We start from the raw sequence: 18,314 nt of genomic DNA on the forward strand, positions 1-18,314 counted from the left end.
GACTAGTCATATATATATGGACGCCAACTGGGGAGAAGAATTGGACAGTTATAGGTCTACAGAGTGGATATCTATTTTTTCTACGGAGATGGACTAATAGACTGGACTAGTAGAAAGCAAACTGTTGTGACGCAGTCTACAGCAGAAGCTGAGTGTGTTAAGAACATAAGAACATAAGAGACGCCAATGTTGGATCAGGCCAAAGGCCCATCCAGTCCAACACTCTGTGTCACACAGTGGCCAGAAATACCGGTGCCATCAGGAGGTCCACCAGTGGGGCCAGGACATTAGAAGCCCTCCCACTGTTGACCCCCCCCAAGCACCAAGATGACAGATCATCACTTGCCCCAGAGTCCCTATCTATACCTTGTGGCTAATAGCCACTGATGGACCTCTGCTCCATATGCTTATCTAATTCCCTTTTGAAGCTGTCCATGCTTGTAGCCGCCGCCACTTCCTGTGGCAGTGAATTCCAAGCAGTGTTTCAGCAGCAAGTGCCTGTAGTAGAGTTAAATGGATTCCACCAGTGTCACCTTCCATTACTGATGCTGCCCACTAGCTAGCCTTCAAGGATTCCTCCATCCCTGTCACCATTGGAACTGTCCGTTCTCTTCTGCTGATGTGGCCATTGATTCCCTGAAGGGTTCTTTATTTGTTATATGTTACATTATATGCACATGCATTCAGGTTGTATGCATGTTCAGTCATTTCTATGAATATCTGAATACCCATTCATTCTGAGGACCAGTACCCTGAAAAATCTAGGGTCCAGCTTGCACATAATGATGCATGTGCACTGAATAAACTGATGTATGCTTGTGAGGAGGACTCAGCATGTGTACACATGCCACTTACCCACATAAGCAAATGCAAACTGAATTAGGTATACAGCTCCCTGTACATATTACAGCAAATCTGTGTACAGTGTAATTATGATTTTAATTTTTATGTAGGTTAAGTAATTCTTAGGACACATTCAACTCATGCATAGCTGAATGTGTAATTTAATCCCCACATTTGTTTAGGTATTGGCCCAGGGTTTTATTTTTAAAGTGAATGAGTGCTGGCTGTCTCTTACAGCCAAATATACTCATATAAACACGTGTGAAGCACCTCGATCAGCCACATTCCATTCTGTGTTGCAGCTGCAACTGCTCTACTTTATGATCTTGGTATAACCTATTGCTAACCCTATATTTAAGAAGTACATAGAAAGCAGGGCTGCCAGCCTCCAGCTGGTGGCTGAAGATCTCCTGAGATTACAATTGACCTCCAGGAGACAGAGATCAGTTCACTTTGGAAAAATGGCCCCTTTGGAAGGTGTAACTCTATGGCACCATATCCCATTGAAGTCCCTCCCCTCCCCAAGCCCCACCCTCCTCTGGCTCCACCCCCAAAATCTCTAGGTATTCCCCAACCTGGAGCTGGCAGCCTTAACAGGAAGGAACATTCCACCAACAGCAGTACAATAAGCCACCCATTTATGCCTTACAAGTTTGCACATAGGCTTCCTTGTGCTGAGATTTATCATTCAAGACCACTTTTCAGTACTTTTAGTAATCATTTAGAACTGGACACTTAATGTTCCAAGGTTATAGAATCATAGAATCACAGAGATGGAAGGGCCATACAGGCCATTGAGTCCAACCCCCTGCTCAATGCAGGGTCAGCCTAGAGCATCACTGACAATGGTTTGTCCAGCTGCTGCTTAAAGACTGCCAGTGAGGGGGAGCTCACCACCTCCCTAAGCAGCTGATTCCACTGTTGCACAATTCTTACTTTAAAAAGTTTTTCCTAATATCCAGCCAGTACCTTCCCACCCTTAATTTAAACCGATTATTGCGAGTCCTATCCTCTGCTGCCAACAGGAACAGCTCCCTGCCCTTCTCTAAGTGACAGCCCTTCAAATACTTAAAGAGAGTAATTATGTCCCCCCTCAACCTCCTCTTCTCCAAACTAAATATCCCCAAGTCCCTTAGCCTTTCCTCACAGGGCTTGGTCTCCAGGCCCCCGATCAGCCTCATCACTCCTCTGCACCCACTCCATTCTGTCCACATCCTTTTTGAAGGGAGGCCTCCAGAACTGCACACAATACTCCAGGTGCGGCCTGACCAATGCAGTGTACAGCGGGACTATAAGAACTTGCGATTTGGATGTTATGCCTCTGTTGATACACCCCAAGATTGCATTGGCCTTTTTTTGTCACTGCATCACACTGGCTGCTCATATTTAACTTTCGATCCACCTGTACCCCAAGATCTTGTTCATACAAACTGCTACCCAGAAATATACCCTCCATCCTTGTTAAATTGTATCTTGTTCACATCTGCCCACTTTTCCAGTGTGTTCAGATCTTGTTGACTTCTGTCTCTGTCTTCTGGTGTGTTTGCTGTTCCTCCCAATTTGGTGTCATCTGCAGATTTAATGAGTAGCCACTCCACACCCTCATCCAAATCACTGATAAAAATATTAAAAAGTACCCAGAACCAAGCCCTGTGGCACCCCACTGGACACTTCCCTCCATCCAGATGAAATGCCATTGACACTCTCTGTGTGTGGTTCTCCAACCAGTTCCCTATCCACCTAACTATCCTAGAGTCCAGCCCACAGTCCTCTAGTTTACCTATCAGAACATCATGGGGAACCCTGTTAAGAGCTTTACTGAAATCCAGGTAAACAACATCAACAGCATTCCCTTGATCCAGTAAGCACATCACATGATCGAAGAAGGAAATGAGGCTGGTCTGGCGGGACCTGCTGGGGACAAATCCGTGCTGACTTCCCCAGATCACCAAGCTGTCCTTTAGATGCTTGCAGATTGATCCCTTTAAAATCTGCTCCAGTATCTTCCCTGAGACAGAGGTCAGACTGACTGGCCTATAGTTCCCTGAGATGGTTTTATTTATTTACTTTTCAGAATTACATTCATCTCTTCCCATTGTCAGCCTGCATGCAGTATTTCTGCCAGGCCTCAGTCACTATGATGGAAAAGGAGCTATCTTTTGTACAGAAATGAGCCCATGCAAATGTCACAGGAAGCAGTTTTGGTTGTATGGCGGCGGCTTCTTCTTCTTCTGTGGATTTGTTTCCAGATCTAAATATGGACAGATTGTTATTGTTCTGCATGCTTGCTGGCTTCCAAAACCGTTAGAGGTGGTCTAATATATTCATGTCACTTCTCATGTCATTCCAAATTTATGGTAGTATCTTTAGCATGCTCTTTGTGCATGTGCATATTCAGTAATCCAGAATACTAACCCTTTGTTCCAAGAAAGGGAACAGGAAATTCTTTTCTTCTTCCTTTCTAAACATAACGTTACTGTTTGCATCCCATTGAAATGATTGGGGGGTTAGAGCCCTTACCATTCAATTTGTTTTTTGTCTTCTTAATGCCAGAATAAGTTATTTTTGCAACTGGGTTTTCTTTATTATAATTGGGATAGAAAATTGTAAGATGCAGAACACGAAGTAGAGAAGTACAAATATCAAAACCAGAAAATGGAAAGATTTTATTCAATACACAGTCTGTCAAAATAGCATATCCATAAAAACAAACTGGAATATGTTAAGTGCTTAGTTCAGAACCATCAGCTTCCTTAGATTGAGAACACATATGTAAAAATGTAAAACAGCAATACCAAATGTTTACAGAATGCACATAGAAACATACTGGGCTGCATGTGCAGAATTTAATGCAAAGAGGGAAATGACATATCTCCAGCTGCAGGCCATTTCATTTCTGGAAAACTGAGCCCCTCCTCTCCTGCCACCATTGTCCTGATCCAAATTGGGCAGGGGGGTGACTGGGGAAGTAAGTCCCCTGAATTGCCTTGTGGCTATAATGAAAGTGAGTCGGGTCAGGGTAGGAATGCTGGCCTCCAGGTGGGGCCTGGGGATCCCCTGGAATTACAGCTCATCTCCAGACTACAGAGATCAGGTCCCCTGGTTAAAATGGATGCTTTGGAGAGTGGACTCTGTGGCATTGAACACCACTGTCCTTCCCAGGGTCCATCCTCAAATCTCCAGGAGTTTCCCAACCTGGATCAGGCAACCCTACAGTGGTCAGGAGGAACCTGGCAAACCGTCAAGGCAACCCAACCTGACTCATTTTTTTTAAAGTGTAATGTAGTTTGAGCTATAGTCTTGTCCAGGGTTTTTTTTGTAGAAAAAGCCCAGTAAAAACTCATTAGCATAATAGGCCACACCCAACAGCAGAAACTCATTAGCATATTAGGCCACACCCCTGACAGTGCAGCTCATTAGCCTATCAGGTCACACCCCCATGCCTTCCCCTGGCTTGCCCTGGGCACCCAATGGCTCCGGGGAGCCCAGGCAAGCCGGCCCTTGGACAGGCCGGGAAGGCATGGGGAGGCATTTAAATGCCTCCCCAATCCTTCCAGGGGCCCCCTGGCCCCCCCGGCTTGGAGTCGCCATGGGGGGTCACTCTCCAGGCCTTCCCTCTGTAGCCACACACGCAGAGGTTTTGGCTGCAGTGGGCATGGCCAACTCTGAAGCCAGCCAGAACTCTGTTCCTGTGCGTTCCTGACCCAAAAATAGCCCTGGTCTTGTCTAATCTCCTTAGTCCTTTTCTGGGGTTGAAAGTGGGAGGAGTGAACGTGGATCAAGCAGCAAAATGCTGTTTTGGCGGCAAGCAGTGTCCCTAGCCAACACATGTCCATTGTAGGTTACAGCCACTCAAGTGTATGGATGTGAGGCTCTCTCCATAGCATTGGGCTTTCTTGATGATTGAGTGAGGTAGGGTTGCTAACACCAGGTCTGGAAACACCTGGAGATTTGAGGGTGGAGCCTGGGACAGTGATGTTAAAGGAGGGGAGGGGACCTTGGTAGGATGTCATGCAGTCCACCTTCCAAAGCAGCCATTTTCTCCAGGAGAAGGGGAATAAATGTTTTAAATAAATAATAAGCGATTTATGGAGTCTGGAGATAGTTGTGATTTTGGGAGCCCCCACCTGGAGTCTGGCAACCCTATAGTGAGGAGAGCCGTGTGCATGTGTTAGGGTTGCCAAATCGTTCTTACCTTGTGGCGGGGGGCTCCCGTTTGGCGTCTTGAGCGTGCGCGCGCCGCATGCACGTCACCCGGATGTGACGTGATAATGCCGGGAATGTTGGGGGTGGGGCCACAGCCATTTGAGGGGAAAACTCTATGTTTTCCCCTCAAATGGCTGTGGCCCCGCCCCCAGCGTGCCCGGCGTCATCACATCACATCCGGGTGACGTGCACGCCGGGGTGGGGTTTCCCCTGGGGCCCGATTCTGCGGCGGCGGAAATCGGGCCTCCAAAGCGGGGGGAAATCCACCCCCCGGGGGGAATTGGCAGCCCTAGCATGTGTATGCATACAGCAACTTTTACATACATTTCAATGAATGTACATAGGTTGGAGGTGAAGCTTGCTCCCACAATCCTGCTGCCACCTCACATACACATATGTATTCATTCTCTCCACTCTGGATGTGAGGACTCTGAGCCCCCTCTGAGTCAGCCTCTAGTTCTCTCCTTCCAGATTCTTCCCAAGACCAGCTTCCTTGTGCCGTAACACCCCATTCCAATAGCTGTTATTGTTTAATCAACAGCAAAGGGCCAGAGTCAGATCAATCTTTTTTCCTCCCCACCCCATCATCAATCTGTCTTGGTGGGGAGTCACTAGTTTTGGGGTATGCACATCTACTTCCCCACTTGTATCCTTCAAGAGTTAAGCTTTGTGAAGAAGATTCCACTTCATCGCTTGAAGGGTTCAAAGGAAAAGAGGTCTTGGTCTTTGGGTTATGGCCCCCAATTTTCTGATCCCAAGCTGCAAGGGAACGGTTCATGGTAGGGACATTGGCATAGGAGAACCCAGTCATCCTGCTGCAGGCAGGGGAACTCCATGGGGACTGGGGAAATGGGACCGGGAAAATGTCTTCACTCTCTTCAGTCTTTATGCCATTACTAGCATCTGAGCATTTTAGACTACGCTGATGAATGCCCCTTGAAGTATTCAGCCCTGGATACTAAGACAAGTCCCTACAATTACTTCAAGGCCAAACAGACAGTGGGGACTACCTCACATATAACCTCTTTGGTCCTGGACTTGCTACTGTTTGCACCCACATGCACAGAGGGGCCCAGCCTGGGCTTTAGTGGGGCCTACGATCCAAGAGGACCTAATGTAGACTGCAACCTGAGACGGTCAATTTAGTTTATTTCAGTAATGTTTGGGCTGTAGGGATCTCAAGTCCCCCCGGGGGGCAGGGAAACCCCCGCCCCAGAGGCCCGTTCCCCGGCACCGCCGGATCAGGCCCCGGGGGGAACTCCACCTCGACGTGCGCGTCACCTGGAAGGGACGCGGGCACGCTGGGGGCGGGGCCACGGCCATACAAGGGAAAACTCTATGGTTTTCCCTTGTATGGCCGTGGCCCTGCCCCCAGCGTGCCTGGCGTCCTCCCGTCACTTCCGGGTGACGTGTGTGCGGCGCGCGTGCACACACACAAGACGCCGGCCGGGAGCCCCCCACTCCCGGCGAAGATAGACTTGGCAACCCTATTGGGCTGCCACCTCCAGGTTGGGAAATTCCCAGAGATTTTGTGGACAGAGCCTGGGGAATGTGGGGTTTGGGAAGGGGAGGGCCTAGCAGGGTATAATGCCATACAGTTCACACATACACACACAGAGCAGCCATTTTTTCCAAGGGAACCAATTTCTGTTGTCTGGAGGTCAGTTGTAATTCCAGGAGGTCCCCAGGTCCCACCTGGAGGTTGGCAACCCCACTTTCATTACTGTTGACCCCTTTTTTTTGTATTGTGGAAGGAACGGGGGTTGTGACAAATCTGTATCTATGCTCAAGCTGGGGAATACCATCTCTCCATAGAACTGGGATGTAGGGATGCCATTTGGGGAAATTATCATCGATTTTGGGATGGTGCCTGAGGAAGGTGGAATTTGGGGAGGGGGAAGCACCACAATAGGGATGTAATGCCACAAAGTCCACCCTCTGAAGTTGCCATTTCCTCCAGGGGAATGGATCTCTGTTGTCTGGAGATCAGTTGTAACTCTAGGAGAACTCCAGGCCCCACCTTGAGGTTGGTGACTGTAGCTGGGAGGTATGACTAGTAGTGTAAAGGGAAGAAAAAAGGAAGGAAGGAAGGAAATGTCTTCTCGCTTTACCCTGAAGTCATTTTGACTTATTTCTAAGTAAACATACTTAGAACTGGGGCTGATTCCAAGCCTTTGTGGGCCTGATTCCAAATTCAAGTTCACTACAAACACTCGCCAGCTAGAATCAGGAGCCAGGAAAATGATATTTGAAGAGCTCCCACTGACTTTCAGCTTCTGGACCAATATGACAGGAGTGTGATAGATGACAAATACTAATGATAAATAACTAGAACTAATTTTATGCACGCCATTCAAAGTATAACATTAACAGACGAGACCAGGTTAATATATTAAATTAGAATGGTGCTATTATGCCCACACTTTGGCAATGAATAAAAAGAGCCCTAACATTAAAAAGTTACTAATAACTTCCCTTTTCCCTTATGGTGTCTTTAAATACATAGATATCATAAAAAATATCTTCTCTGAAATAGATCAAAAGCTAAATCGGCAGATGCTACATTACTGCCTTTATTTCCTCTATTTAAAAAAAGGATCTTTATAATTATGCTTTTCAAGAACTAAATATGTAGTATAATGGGTGGGAGAAGAAATATGTAAGTAATTGGGATATGGGCCTTAAATCCTTTCTGACTTGAGAATACAAATTTACTTTTGAGATATAAGAAGAAGAGAGGAAACATCTATGGAGAAAATGATTATTCTTTAGAGTATATTAGAGTTAAGGGGGGGGCACAATATCTGTGCAAAAAGAGAAGAAGAAAGAAACATTTTCTCTTCTAGCTTCAGGTGTTTCCTTTCAAACTTCAATTGTACCCTCCTTAGAACTGTGGGTATTTTTGTTCTATGGTTGTTGTGAAACAGCAGCAGTATAAACTGGAATGGAATAAATATATATGTGTTACTAAAACTATGAATTACTCAGACATAGTCATGCTTCAATTTCTACAAATACGGTAAAAGTTTCCATATATGGATGCAGGATTTCCAGCTTCCAGGTAGGGCCTGGACACCTCCCAGAATTACAACTGAACTCCAGACCGCAGGGATCAGTTCCCCTGGAGGAAATGGCTGCTTCAGTGGGGGGACTCAATGCATTATACCCTGCTAAGGTCCCTCCCTTAAGAACAATGTTGGATCAGGCCAAAGGCCCATCCAGTCCAACACTCTGTGTCACACAGTGGCCAGAAATACCAGTTCCATCAGGAGGTCCACCAGTGGGGCCAGGACACTAGACGCCCTCCCACTGTTGACCCCCCCCAAGCACCAAGATGACAGAGCATCACTTGGCCCAGAGCCCCTATCTATACCTTGTGGCTAATAGCCACTGATGGACCTCTGCTCCATATACTTATCTAATTCCCTTTTGCTTGTAGCCACCACCACTTCCTGTGGCAGTGAATTCCAAGTTCCCTCAACCCCGCTTCCACAAGGGTCATCCCCAAATCTCCAGGAATTTCCCAACCTGGAGTTAGCAACCCAATATGCAATGTGTGTGTGAGAGAGGGCTTGATCTACCTAAGGTAAGTCATGACTAAATCCCATTGAAAGCAATAGAATAAGTCAGTTGTGACTTATCCTGCAGTCCCAAGGAACCCCATTGACTTTAATGGATTTAAAACGGTATGGGGTGTCAAACAGATGGCCCGGATGCCAGAATTGGTCCGTCCAGGGCACTTATCCAGCCCACAAGCAACTGGTCATTACCTTTATTGCCAGATGACAGAGGTTATGCATTATGTCCCAGTGCTAATGAGTAATGGGTGATGGAATCTGGAGGGTGGGCATCAGGAGAGACTGTAAGGAAATACTGTAAGAGTGTTGATATTTTAAGCATGTTTGTATTTTGATTAAAAAATAATATCGTCAACTGGCTTTGCCTGTGTCCTTTATAAAGTTTATATCTCCTGTACCTGGCATTAAATTTTATGGCACACATGGACCAGCCCAAAACAGTGACATTTATGTCAGATCCATCCCTCATAACAAATGAGTTTGAAACCCTGGATAACCCTTCTTAGGATGGCCATATCCTTTGCATATCTGTTCTTGAATGTTTTCAGTCGAGTTTCAGGCCGCACTATGGCATAGAGACAGTGTTGGTGCCTGTATTACTGTGTCTGAATGTAGACAAAGGTGGTGCTTCTTTGTTTTTATAATTGGATTCATCAGCAGCTTTTAATTTGATGGAGCATGCCACCCCGTTTAGACATTTGGAGGCGGAAATGGGTATCAAGGGATACGTTTTGGAATGGTATATTCCTTACTGGATCAGATTCAGAAGGTTGCTGTTAGAGACCAGTGTTCATAAGTGAGAGACTTGTTCTTTGGGGTTCCATAGGGAACCCATGCTGTTTAATCTTTAGAGATAATTCGTGATTTGGATAATAGGTGTCATCAGTATGCTATGGCTGCTGTGATTAAATGGCTGAGGGTGAACAAGTTGAAACTGAATCCTGATTACATAGAGCTGAAGCTGGTAAGAAAGGCCAAGGTCTTGAAGGGTATTATGCTTCCCACATTTAAGGGGTTCAGCTGGCCCTTGACTAAATTAAGAGGCTAGGGGTTATGCTGGATCCAGAATTCTTGCTAGAGAAGCAAATTAATTCAGCTGCAAAAATGCTTTCTTCCAGCTTCAGTTAACCCAAGATGTTTCCCTACCTTGACCTGGCCGATGCCTCAGAATACTCCAGGCTAGGTTTTTGTAAGGCACCCTACATGGGTCTGCCCTTGAAGAAAACTTCAGCTGCTATAGACCACCACAGTTCAATTACTACTAAGAAATAGAAGGAGTATGAAGGTTATACATATTCTGCAGTTACTCCATTGGCTACTATGTTTTAAAGTTCAGTTCAAAGTGGTGACTATAAAGTCATCTGTCCTCTTGAACCCTCATGGCCCTGCCTCTTCTGATATGGCCTACTCTGACAACTTTATCTGAGCACAGCCTTCTGGAGCGACTGTGCATCTTGGATCTCTCTCCCCACCATCCCTTTCTTGTCATGGTAACTCTTTCAGTGGGAAGATTTTTATACACCTGCAGAGAATCTTGGAAAAGCAAAGGAACTTGGTGACTTTAGTATCTTGGGACAAAAACAGTTTGTTTAATCTATTATTTTGCCAGCTGCATCCTGTGTACTTTGTCCAATAAAACTCAATGGGGATCACTGAGAACGGAGCTGGTTCTACCTTTATACCCCTCCCCATGTGCATAGCAATGCCATAGATTCCATGGATTCCTTCAGATATATTAGAGTGTAACAAAGAGACAAGAAGTTGGGAGCCAGTAATTATATACAGTGCAACTGATGTTTACCTGAATTACACAGCCACCTCATGCGCAGGTTACAGAAAGGTGGAGTATATGGCTTTTAAATGAAGAAACATACTTGCTCCTGTCCCAAGGATATTGCTTGCTAATTTGGGGCAGTGTGGAAATTAAAAACAAAAGAGGGGAAGTAAAAAAGAGGCAAAACTAGCGACTCTTCTGTCTTTCTAATCTCAAAAAACCTTAAACCCTACCCTTGTCTTGGAATCTGCCAGCACCAGAGCAACTGGTGTTCATTCAGCTCTTGTTTTCTGTATACTTCAGATGTGCTAAGCTGATTTTAGACTGTGCTCTGAGCTAGATTCATTAACCAAAATGTGGGCATGCAGTAATTGAGTCTTGTACGCAGAGATTCCCCAGATGGTTACGGCAGGAGCCCTGACAGCTGCACACAGCAGCCACTCGGCAACAGGAGGTGACTGTCTGATCACCACTCCACGAATGCTCGTCTCATACAGATTATTTGGAAATGAATTTCTAAGCTACTTCACCATCTGGCTTGCCACTCTCCATCGTGAGATGAGACACCCTTTTCTTCCTTTTACCGACAATTCAGTTTTACAGCATTAATTGCTAACCTAGCTTTTTCCACACGTATTGAAGTAAGAAAAGAGAGTAGATCCCGATTGCGGGATATGGGCTAGTTCTGCCGCTTCAGACACATTGAGGAAAAAGTCCTTGAAATTCACTTTTCCTCTGAAGAACCTATTAAAACAACCAGACTCTTTGTCCAAGTATTAAATAGGTTTAATAGTCCGGGACTTAGATCCAAACAAGCATGTACAGGATTCCACTTACATATAATAAGGATAGGATTTCCCCCCATCTCTTGTTTCTTTTCAGTGGCAGAGGCTTATAAAATGCCTAGCAAAGGGTAAAAAAAAATTGCAAGCATATCTACCCTGGAAACCAGCAGACTTTAGCAAGCAGAAGGCGCTGATATGGATTGTCTTATTTTTGCTATGAAAAGAAAATGTGGATCACGAAGAGTTCTGTTTCTGCTATTAAGGCAGAGGAATATTTGTGCATTGGGTGCACTGATATAGTGAAAAATAGTGCTGATCTCTCCTCACTAGCCAAAACGGGCAAGGGATTGCCAAGGTCATCAGGGATGGTATAGCCCAAACCAAACTGAGTTTGGATAGTGGCAAAAAAATACCACATAATCACATATCTCTCTTTTTTTTTTGCAGCCCTATCCTAGCCACCAGCTATTTTTTCAAAAAGCCTAAATTGAGAAGGAAGTGAAAGATAGCAGGCCAACTACTGTATAGTCTGTACACTTTAAAATGGCTTCCAATCAAGTTCTGTTGCCATGTGATAGCCAAGCAAAGAACTAGATTTTGGTGGGTTGTTGCTGTGATTGTGGATCCATGGGTGGCTGCATATTAACATCATGGTGCCCATCCAGTTTCTACTGAAATGTCTTTTGATTCTGGTAGTGATGTTACTCAAATTGATATGCATGCTGAGCCTGTAATGTTCAAAGTGTCTTCTACACATGTAGGGTCAGACTACGTCACTGGGGTAATTATTTGGGGGTCGAACATTCTGGTGTAAATGAGCTAGAAAGAGAGAGAGAATCTCAAAAAGAAATAATATTTATTCCTCTAACATGATGCCAGAAAGGTGAAATACAAGGGAAAGTAAAACCATGAAACAACATTGCAATACAGTAATGCAAACCTAGCAATGCTACCCTTGATACAATCATAGGTGGGTTGGATGGGGAATTTGAAGGGAAATAAAGGATGAAAAGAAAAATTTGTACTATCTTGTACTGAAGAGAAGTGTCTGTGGGGCTGTGATCCAGGACAAAAGAGAAGGGAAGCTGGTCCAGGATGAAGGAAAAATCCAAACTGAAACCAGCTAAGAAGGCTTTGGGAAGGACAAGGTTGGGATCCACAGTAGAATTAGGCCAAGAGTGTAGGACATTAAACTCAAGAGGTAGTCAGAGTTCTTAGGAGGGGTGATTGAATTACCTGGACTGAGGAACGGCTGCAGCTGTTGTCATAAAGGCTGAGTAGCAGCTTGATGATATTTCCTTTGGTTTGGGATTGAATTTCGAGGTTAGGCTGGAGGAGTACAAGAGTTCTATAACCTTGGGTTATTAGACAGTAAACTTTAGTCAATCAGGCTCAGGTATAATAGAGTTTCTGCAAGCTGAAGACAATAGACCTTTAATCAGCGTGCTTTCTGGAACATTCCAGCACATAGGTTACTCTCCTAATGGAGAGTCTTAAGAAATTGCTGCAGTTCAGCCCCCCCCCCCCATTTTGATATCAAGCTGGATTATTTTATTCATGCCTCTGGCAGCTAAGTCAAAGGGTCTTTTTGAGGTGCACAAATGCAGGATGTCCCTACGGGGAGGCAGACTCACAACAATGTGCAACACTCTTGTGGTACCTTCTAGTTGCTACTAAGAAGTAGTTGTGCATGACATGACTAGAGTTTGCTCAAGGTCAATATGTATATTTCCAGATAGTACTGGTTTCAGCACCTTCAGTACAGTCTTGGGATGGGAAACCAAAAGTATACTGTTTTAGCAACAGCAAAGAAAAAGAAACACATAGAGGCTGTATAATAAGTATTACATTAAAGTAGGATTGCCAAGTCTTCTTACCTTGGCAGCGGGGGAGCCTCGCCGGGCTCCGTGCTACGTCGCTCACATTGAGGGCGTGGCCCAGATCATCGGAGGGAAAACCATAGAGTTTTCCCTCCGATGATCTGGGCCATGCCCCCCACGCTGCGCTTCAGGGGGCAGAGTTCCCCCCAGGGCCCGATTCCGCCGCGGCGGCAATCGGGCCTCCAAAACGGGGGTTTCCCCGCCCCCCGCCCCCACTTGGCAGCCCTACATTAAAGTATAATAATTATTAAAGATTCATTTCCCTCTGCACCAATCTGTTTCTTCATCTTCACTATTTTAGTAACAACAATATTTCAGTATCACATTAGAAAGCAAGATCTTACTTTATTTTAACTACTGATTTTATCCAATGATAAACTGCAATTCAAATAATACATATAAGATGAAGTGTGATGTCATGGATGGACAAGAACATTTGCAGTTTTGTGCAGAAGTTGCAGATAAGCCAAGGGAATTGCACTGGTGAATGACTGTCGTTTGGCAGTGCTACTGGAACAGTGCATCATTGTCAAATGGAACACAGGATCATCACACAAACTTGTCTCATGCCAATGAAGCAGAGGAGCAGTGTTTCATTTATTTACTGCCTTTATTAATTGCTTTTCCATCAAAGACTGAAACAATGCACAATCATAGGTAAAATTACAAATTAACCAAATAAACTGGTTTGTTCCCTACCTGTTTTTGGACATGGGAACAGCTGTGTAGTTCAGTCATATGTGACTTTTCAGTGTCCTACCATCATAATGCCTGAATTCTACTCATCATAGAATCACAATTTGTCCCATTGGTCTGATTCAGCACATATTTTACAAGGTCTGTCTTGCTGTTGTGGCACAGAAGTTAAGATGGTATCCTTAACTCACAATCTCCATCTTTTTGGAACATGAGTGTAGCTATAAGTGTGTTAATTCTGTTCCTAGACTGAAACTTTTCTTGATTTTTTTTTAAATCTATATTTTACTGTAATGTATTGTTGTAATTTATTTGTAATTTATAATTTATATGGAACTCTGTGTAAACCACCCTGAGCCTGCCTCGGCAGGGAGGGCCGGGTATAAATAAATAAATAAATAAATAAATAAATAAAATACTGGCACTGTAGCCTCTGCCACCAATTGGCTGAGCTGATGTATGGGGAATTAATGCAACTATCTCTGTAGGCTTATGTAGTTTGCTATAGCAGGGATAGGCCAAGTGCACATCTACCTGTGAAGATATTGGTCTGCCAGCAAAGAAAATGGGGAGGGGGAGACAAGGGTTGTACTTGATTGAACATGGTTGAAGCAAGCCAAATCCCAGTGGCATTACCAGCATCTCAGGGAATTAACACTTCTAAGCCTCTTAAAAAGTGCAGTCCGTCACACAGTGATTCCATTTGGACTTGGCAGGTCTGGGTGGAAATGTCATACATAAGCCATGCCTGTTGCCTTCTCCTATATCACCAGCCCCTGCAGTGCTGCCAGTGCCTTGGTAGAAATCTGGCCCTGAGTACCCAGCACAATGGTTCAGTGTGCCACTGTCAGCATGTGTGCCAAGGATCGCACACTCTTCAGCTATAGGATTGAGGTAGTAGGGTACCAACCTGAACAGCAAGACCTATACAGAATTTTCTTTGAATACAGCTCAACCCAATCAGAGTAGGTTCCATAGGTCCTTCCTGGTCAGTCATCTCAGAGATTGCAATGGCCATGGCAGAGCAGGTTCCATTCGGGGTTACTTGCAGTTTAACATGCATGGACATCCATGAAGGTATTCTGAATAGTTTCCAAATAAAACCTCTTCAGATATATTCAGGATTGATTTATGATCATGTACATACCTGCCAACCTAGCAGTTCGAAAGCAAGAAATTGCAAGTAGATAATTAGGTACCGCTTCGGTGGGAAGGTAACAGCGTTCCGTGCACCTCGGCGTCTAGTCATGCTGGCCACATGACCATGGAAACGTCTCTGGGCAGCGCTGGCTCTTCGGCTTGAAAATGGAGATGAGCACCGTAACCCTAGAGTCGGATTCAACTGGCTTTCGAGCAAGGGAAACCTTTACCTTTACATACCTAGAGGTGCAAATACTTTTGTAAATATGTAGGAACTAAGACAGTGTTATCGAGGCAACAAACATGAAATTAAGCAAACTCCGGAGCACGACGGAAGACAGGGGGGCCTGACGTGATGTGGTCCATGGGGTCGCGAAGAGTCGGACTCGACTGTGTGACTGAACAACAACAGGAACTAAGCAGAGTTCCAAGGAGCTAACTTGAAAGAGAAAGTTTCAGCTGGGCAGCCATGTTGGTCTGCAGTAGAAGAGTTAGATTTGAGTCCAGTAGCACCTTAAGAGACAAACATAATTTTTGGGTTATCTGAAAAAGGGTGCTTTGACTCTCAAAAGCTTATACCCTGAAAATCCTGCTGGTCATTGAGGTCCTGCTGGACTCAAATCTAGCTCTTGAAAGACAAAGAGACCTGAATTGTACCTGTAAGATGAAATCCTTTTGTTTTGGGGGTGAGGGGTTCTGGTCTTCTTCTCTTTTGAATGGTGAGGTGGCTGGCCTCAAGCCTGCCTGGAAGCCCAAAGTGACACGGATCTCCTTCCTCCATGGAACGGCTGCCAGTCCCACACACCTGGAATGAAGAGAAACCAGCGTCTTGCCCTTTTCAACAATCAAAGCTCCAGTTTTACATGCCAGGGGTTGATTAAACATTTGCATTTTTGTACCTCTGCAACTAAGTGACTGAGATTTTGTTTATTAATAGTACTCTGGATACTGTGTTTAAATGTTACTGAAAGGTATAATTTTAAACCATATTTCTTTCCCTTGGTTAAAAGAATTATTTTCACACTGTCGGTTAAATCCAAGGCATCTAAGATTGCTATACAGTGTCGAGTGTACTCAAGAGAACAGTAATGGAAATAATAAGCTAGGCATAATTGGCTTGTTGAAAATGGATTCTTGCTTGCTGAAGCAACATTCAATAATGACAATTTTGTTTTCTTTCCAGCGTTCAGGTGGTTCCTTAGCTATTCCTTTGTGCGCATTTCAAGGGACCGTATCTCTCCATGCACCCACAGGAAAAACCCTCTCTTTATCTACATATGAGGTAAGTACAGAAGGACAGAAAATAACCCCTACGTCCAAAAAAATTGAAGTGTATCGTTCCAAGAGTGTGGGTCATGAGCCAAACGCTGAGGATTCCCCAACCACGTTTGCTGACACAAGTGTGAAGATTCATTTAGAGGTGCTTGAAATCTGTGACAATGAAGAAGCCATGGACACCGTGTCGATCATCAGTAACATCAGCCAATCCTCTACCCAAGTCCGGTCTCCATCCTTGCGTTATTCGCGGAAGGAAAACAGGTTTGTGTCCTGTGATCTAGGGGAAACAGCTTCCTACTCCCTCTTCATACCATCAAACAATCCTGACAGTGATATTAACATATCAATCCCTGACACGGTGGAAGCTCACAGGCAGAACAGTAAAAAGCAACACATGGAGAAAGACGGTTATCAGGAAGAGATACAAGTGCTGAACAAAGCATACAGGAAAAGAGAAGAAGACGGGGGCGGCACTTAGGAGTATTTGTATGTCAGATATTGAGTACTGTTGGTCGTTTTCGGAGTCAAGATGGTTCACTCTGTTAATTTTTGCTTTGACAATAAAATAATATTAAGGATATTGATGCAACAGTGGTGAACACTGGTGCATTTATGGTGGTACTGCAGATCAGAAGTGACAAGGTTACAATTAGGAATGGGCACAAACCAGGAAAATGGAGGTTCATCCCGGTTTGTGGTTCATGAGGTCACACAAACCTCCCCAAACCTCCCTGTTTACCTCCCTGCTGGGTGCAGCTCCCCAAGACCAGCAAAATAGAGGGGGGGGGGATGGTCTCCCTTCTTGGGAGACCTTCCCTCCCTCATTTCTGCCGGTGGCAGCTCCCCAAGGCCAGCAGAATGGAAGGGGGAGATCTTGCAAAGCCATTTAAAGAGAATGTTACTTTCAATGGGAGGCTCATCAAATGCAGATAATGTCCTTGGTTTCCAGTAGGATGTGCATTTGGACGTGCATCCCTAATCTTAAATCTTTCCAGGCTTGAGTTCACATATCCAGCCACTGATACCTTTCTCCCACCAGGAAATAAATTGGATAGAATCAGACGGAAGGTGGGTTTGGGGAAATTGCTGCAGTAGCTGAATAACAGTCCACATCGAAACCGAATCTGTCAGGCGACCTAATTATTCTGTTCCAGATCGTCTGTTGCAGCTCTGCCATTTACCCACAGCCTGCAGAGTGTGGGAAACAGTGCTTAAACGTTAGGATAAGTACCCTCATTTTACAGTGTTAATAAACATAATTCAAATGTAATTTGCCATCACTATGCCTTGGATCCCATTGAAAATCTCCACTGAAAGAATGACACCCATCAGCAGAGTGCCAGTTTTCTGCCTCTCCTTCCTGCCACAGCCCAAGATGACCCCCCCCCCAAATGCTGCTCCTGGGGGAAAGGGGACCCCCAGGAAAAGTATGAGGGATGAGAGGAGATAGAGGTCTGCTGCAGTACTGGGGAAAGCCACCCTCCCCTTCCATCAGCCAAAATGATTTGTGGGATCCACTCAGTGTCTCTAAATCTGGGTAACCCAAATTTTAGTACGCACATCTTGTAAATATGGTCACACAAATTAATTTTTGTATTGCATTGCACCAACAATACTAAAGTTTTGGACATGCTCATGTCCCGCAGCATTTAAAACCTGTCAGTCCAATACAAAAGCTGCAGCTTAACTGAATCGCACACCACAAATTCAGCACTGTGCTAACACAACAAGGAAAGAAAAGCTGGTTTCATGATGCATATCTCAATAAGCATGGGAGCAAGATGCTGGGGAACTACTTATAATCATGCCTACTTTTTAATGGACCCATTAATCCTATACATTCCTATGTTCATATGCACACTATTATGTCTACTCTTGTATGAGTAGACTAGGGCAGGGGAGCAGCGTTTGCATATCTCTATGTGCATATTGTGCTTTTGCCTTTGTTGAAACTGGAAACTTGGTGTTTACACTCAAATCCTAGGCCTGTGGATCATTGTGTCCACATATGCTGACATTCACCTATCACAGAATCACTTGGGTGCCAGATATCTGATTTTAGACTAAATTTACAAAACTGAGAGTCAAAATGGCTCCTAGACATTTTGGAAGGGAACCCACTAACAGATTTTTG

The 18,314-nt window shown here is 44.7% G+C and overlaps 1 protein-coding gene across 1 annotated transcript in view; it reads left to right on the plus strand.

The window, feature by feature from the left end:
• GPR149 (G protein-coupled receptor 149) overlaps positions 1–16,658 on the plus strand; it is a 54,275-nt gene extending 37,617 nt beyond the window's left edge. Inside the window, exon 4 of the mRNA XM_015423732.1 lies at positions 16,086–16,658. Coding sequence (XP_015279218.1) covers positions 16,086–16,658 — 573 coding nt within the window. The remainder of the gene's footprint in view (positions 1–16,085) is intronic.
• Positions 16,659–18,314: the final 1,656 nt, after the last annotated feature.

Source organism: Gekko japonicus, unplaced genomic scaffold (genome assembly GCF_001447785.1).
Source record: "Gekko japonicus isolate JY-2015 unplaced genomic scaffold, Gekko_japonicus_V1.1 scaffold2048, whole genome shotgun sequence".
Classification (NCBI taxonomy): Eukaryota; Metazoa; Chordata; class Lepidosauria; order Squamata; family Gekkonidae; genus Gekko; species Gekko japonicus.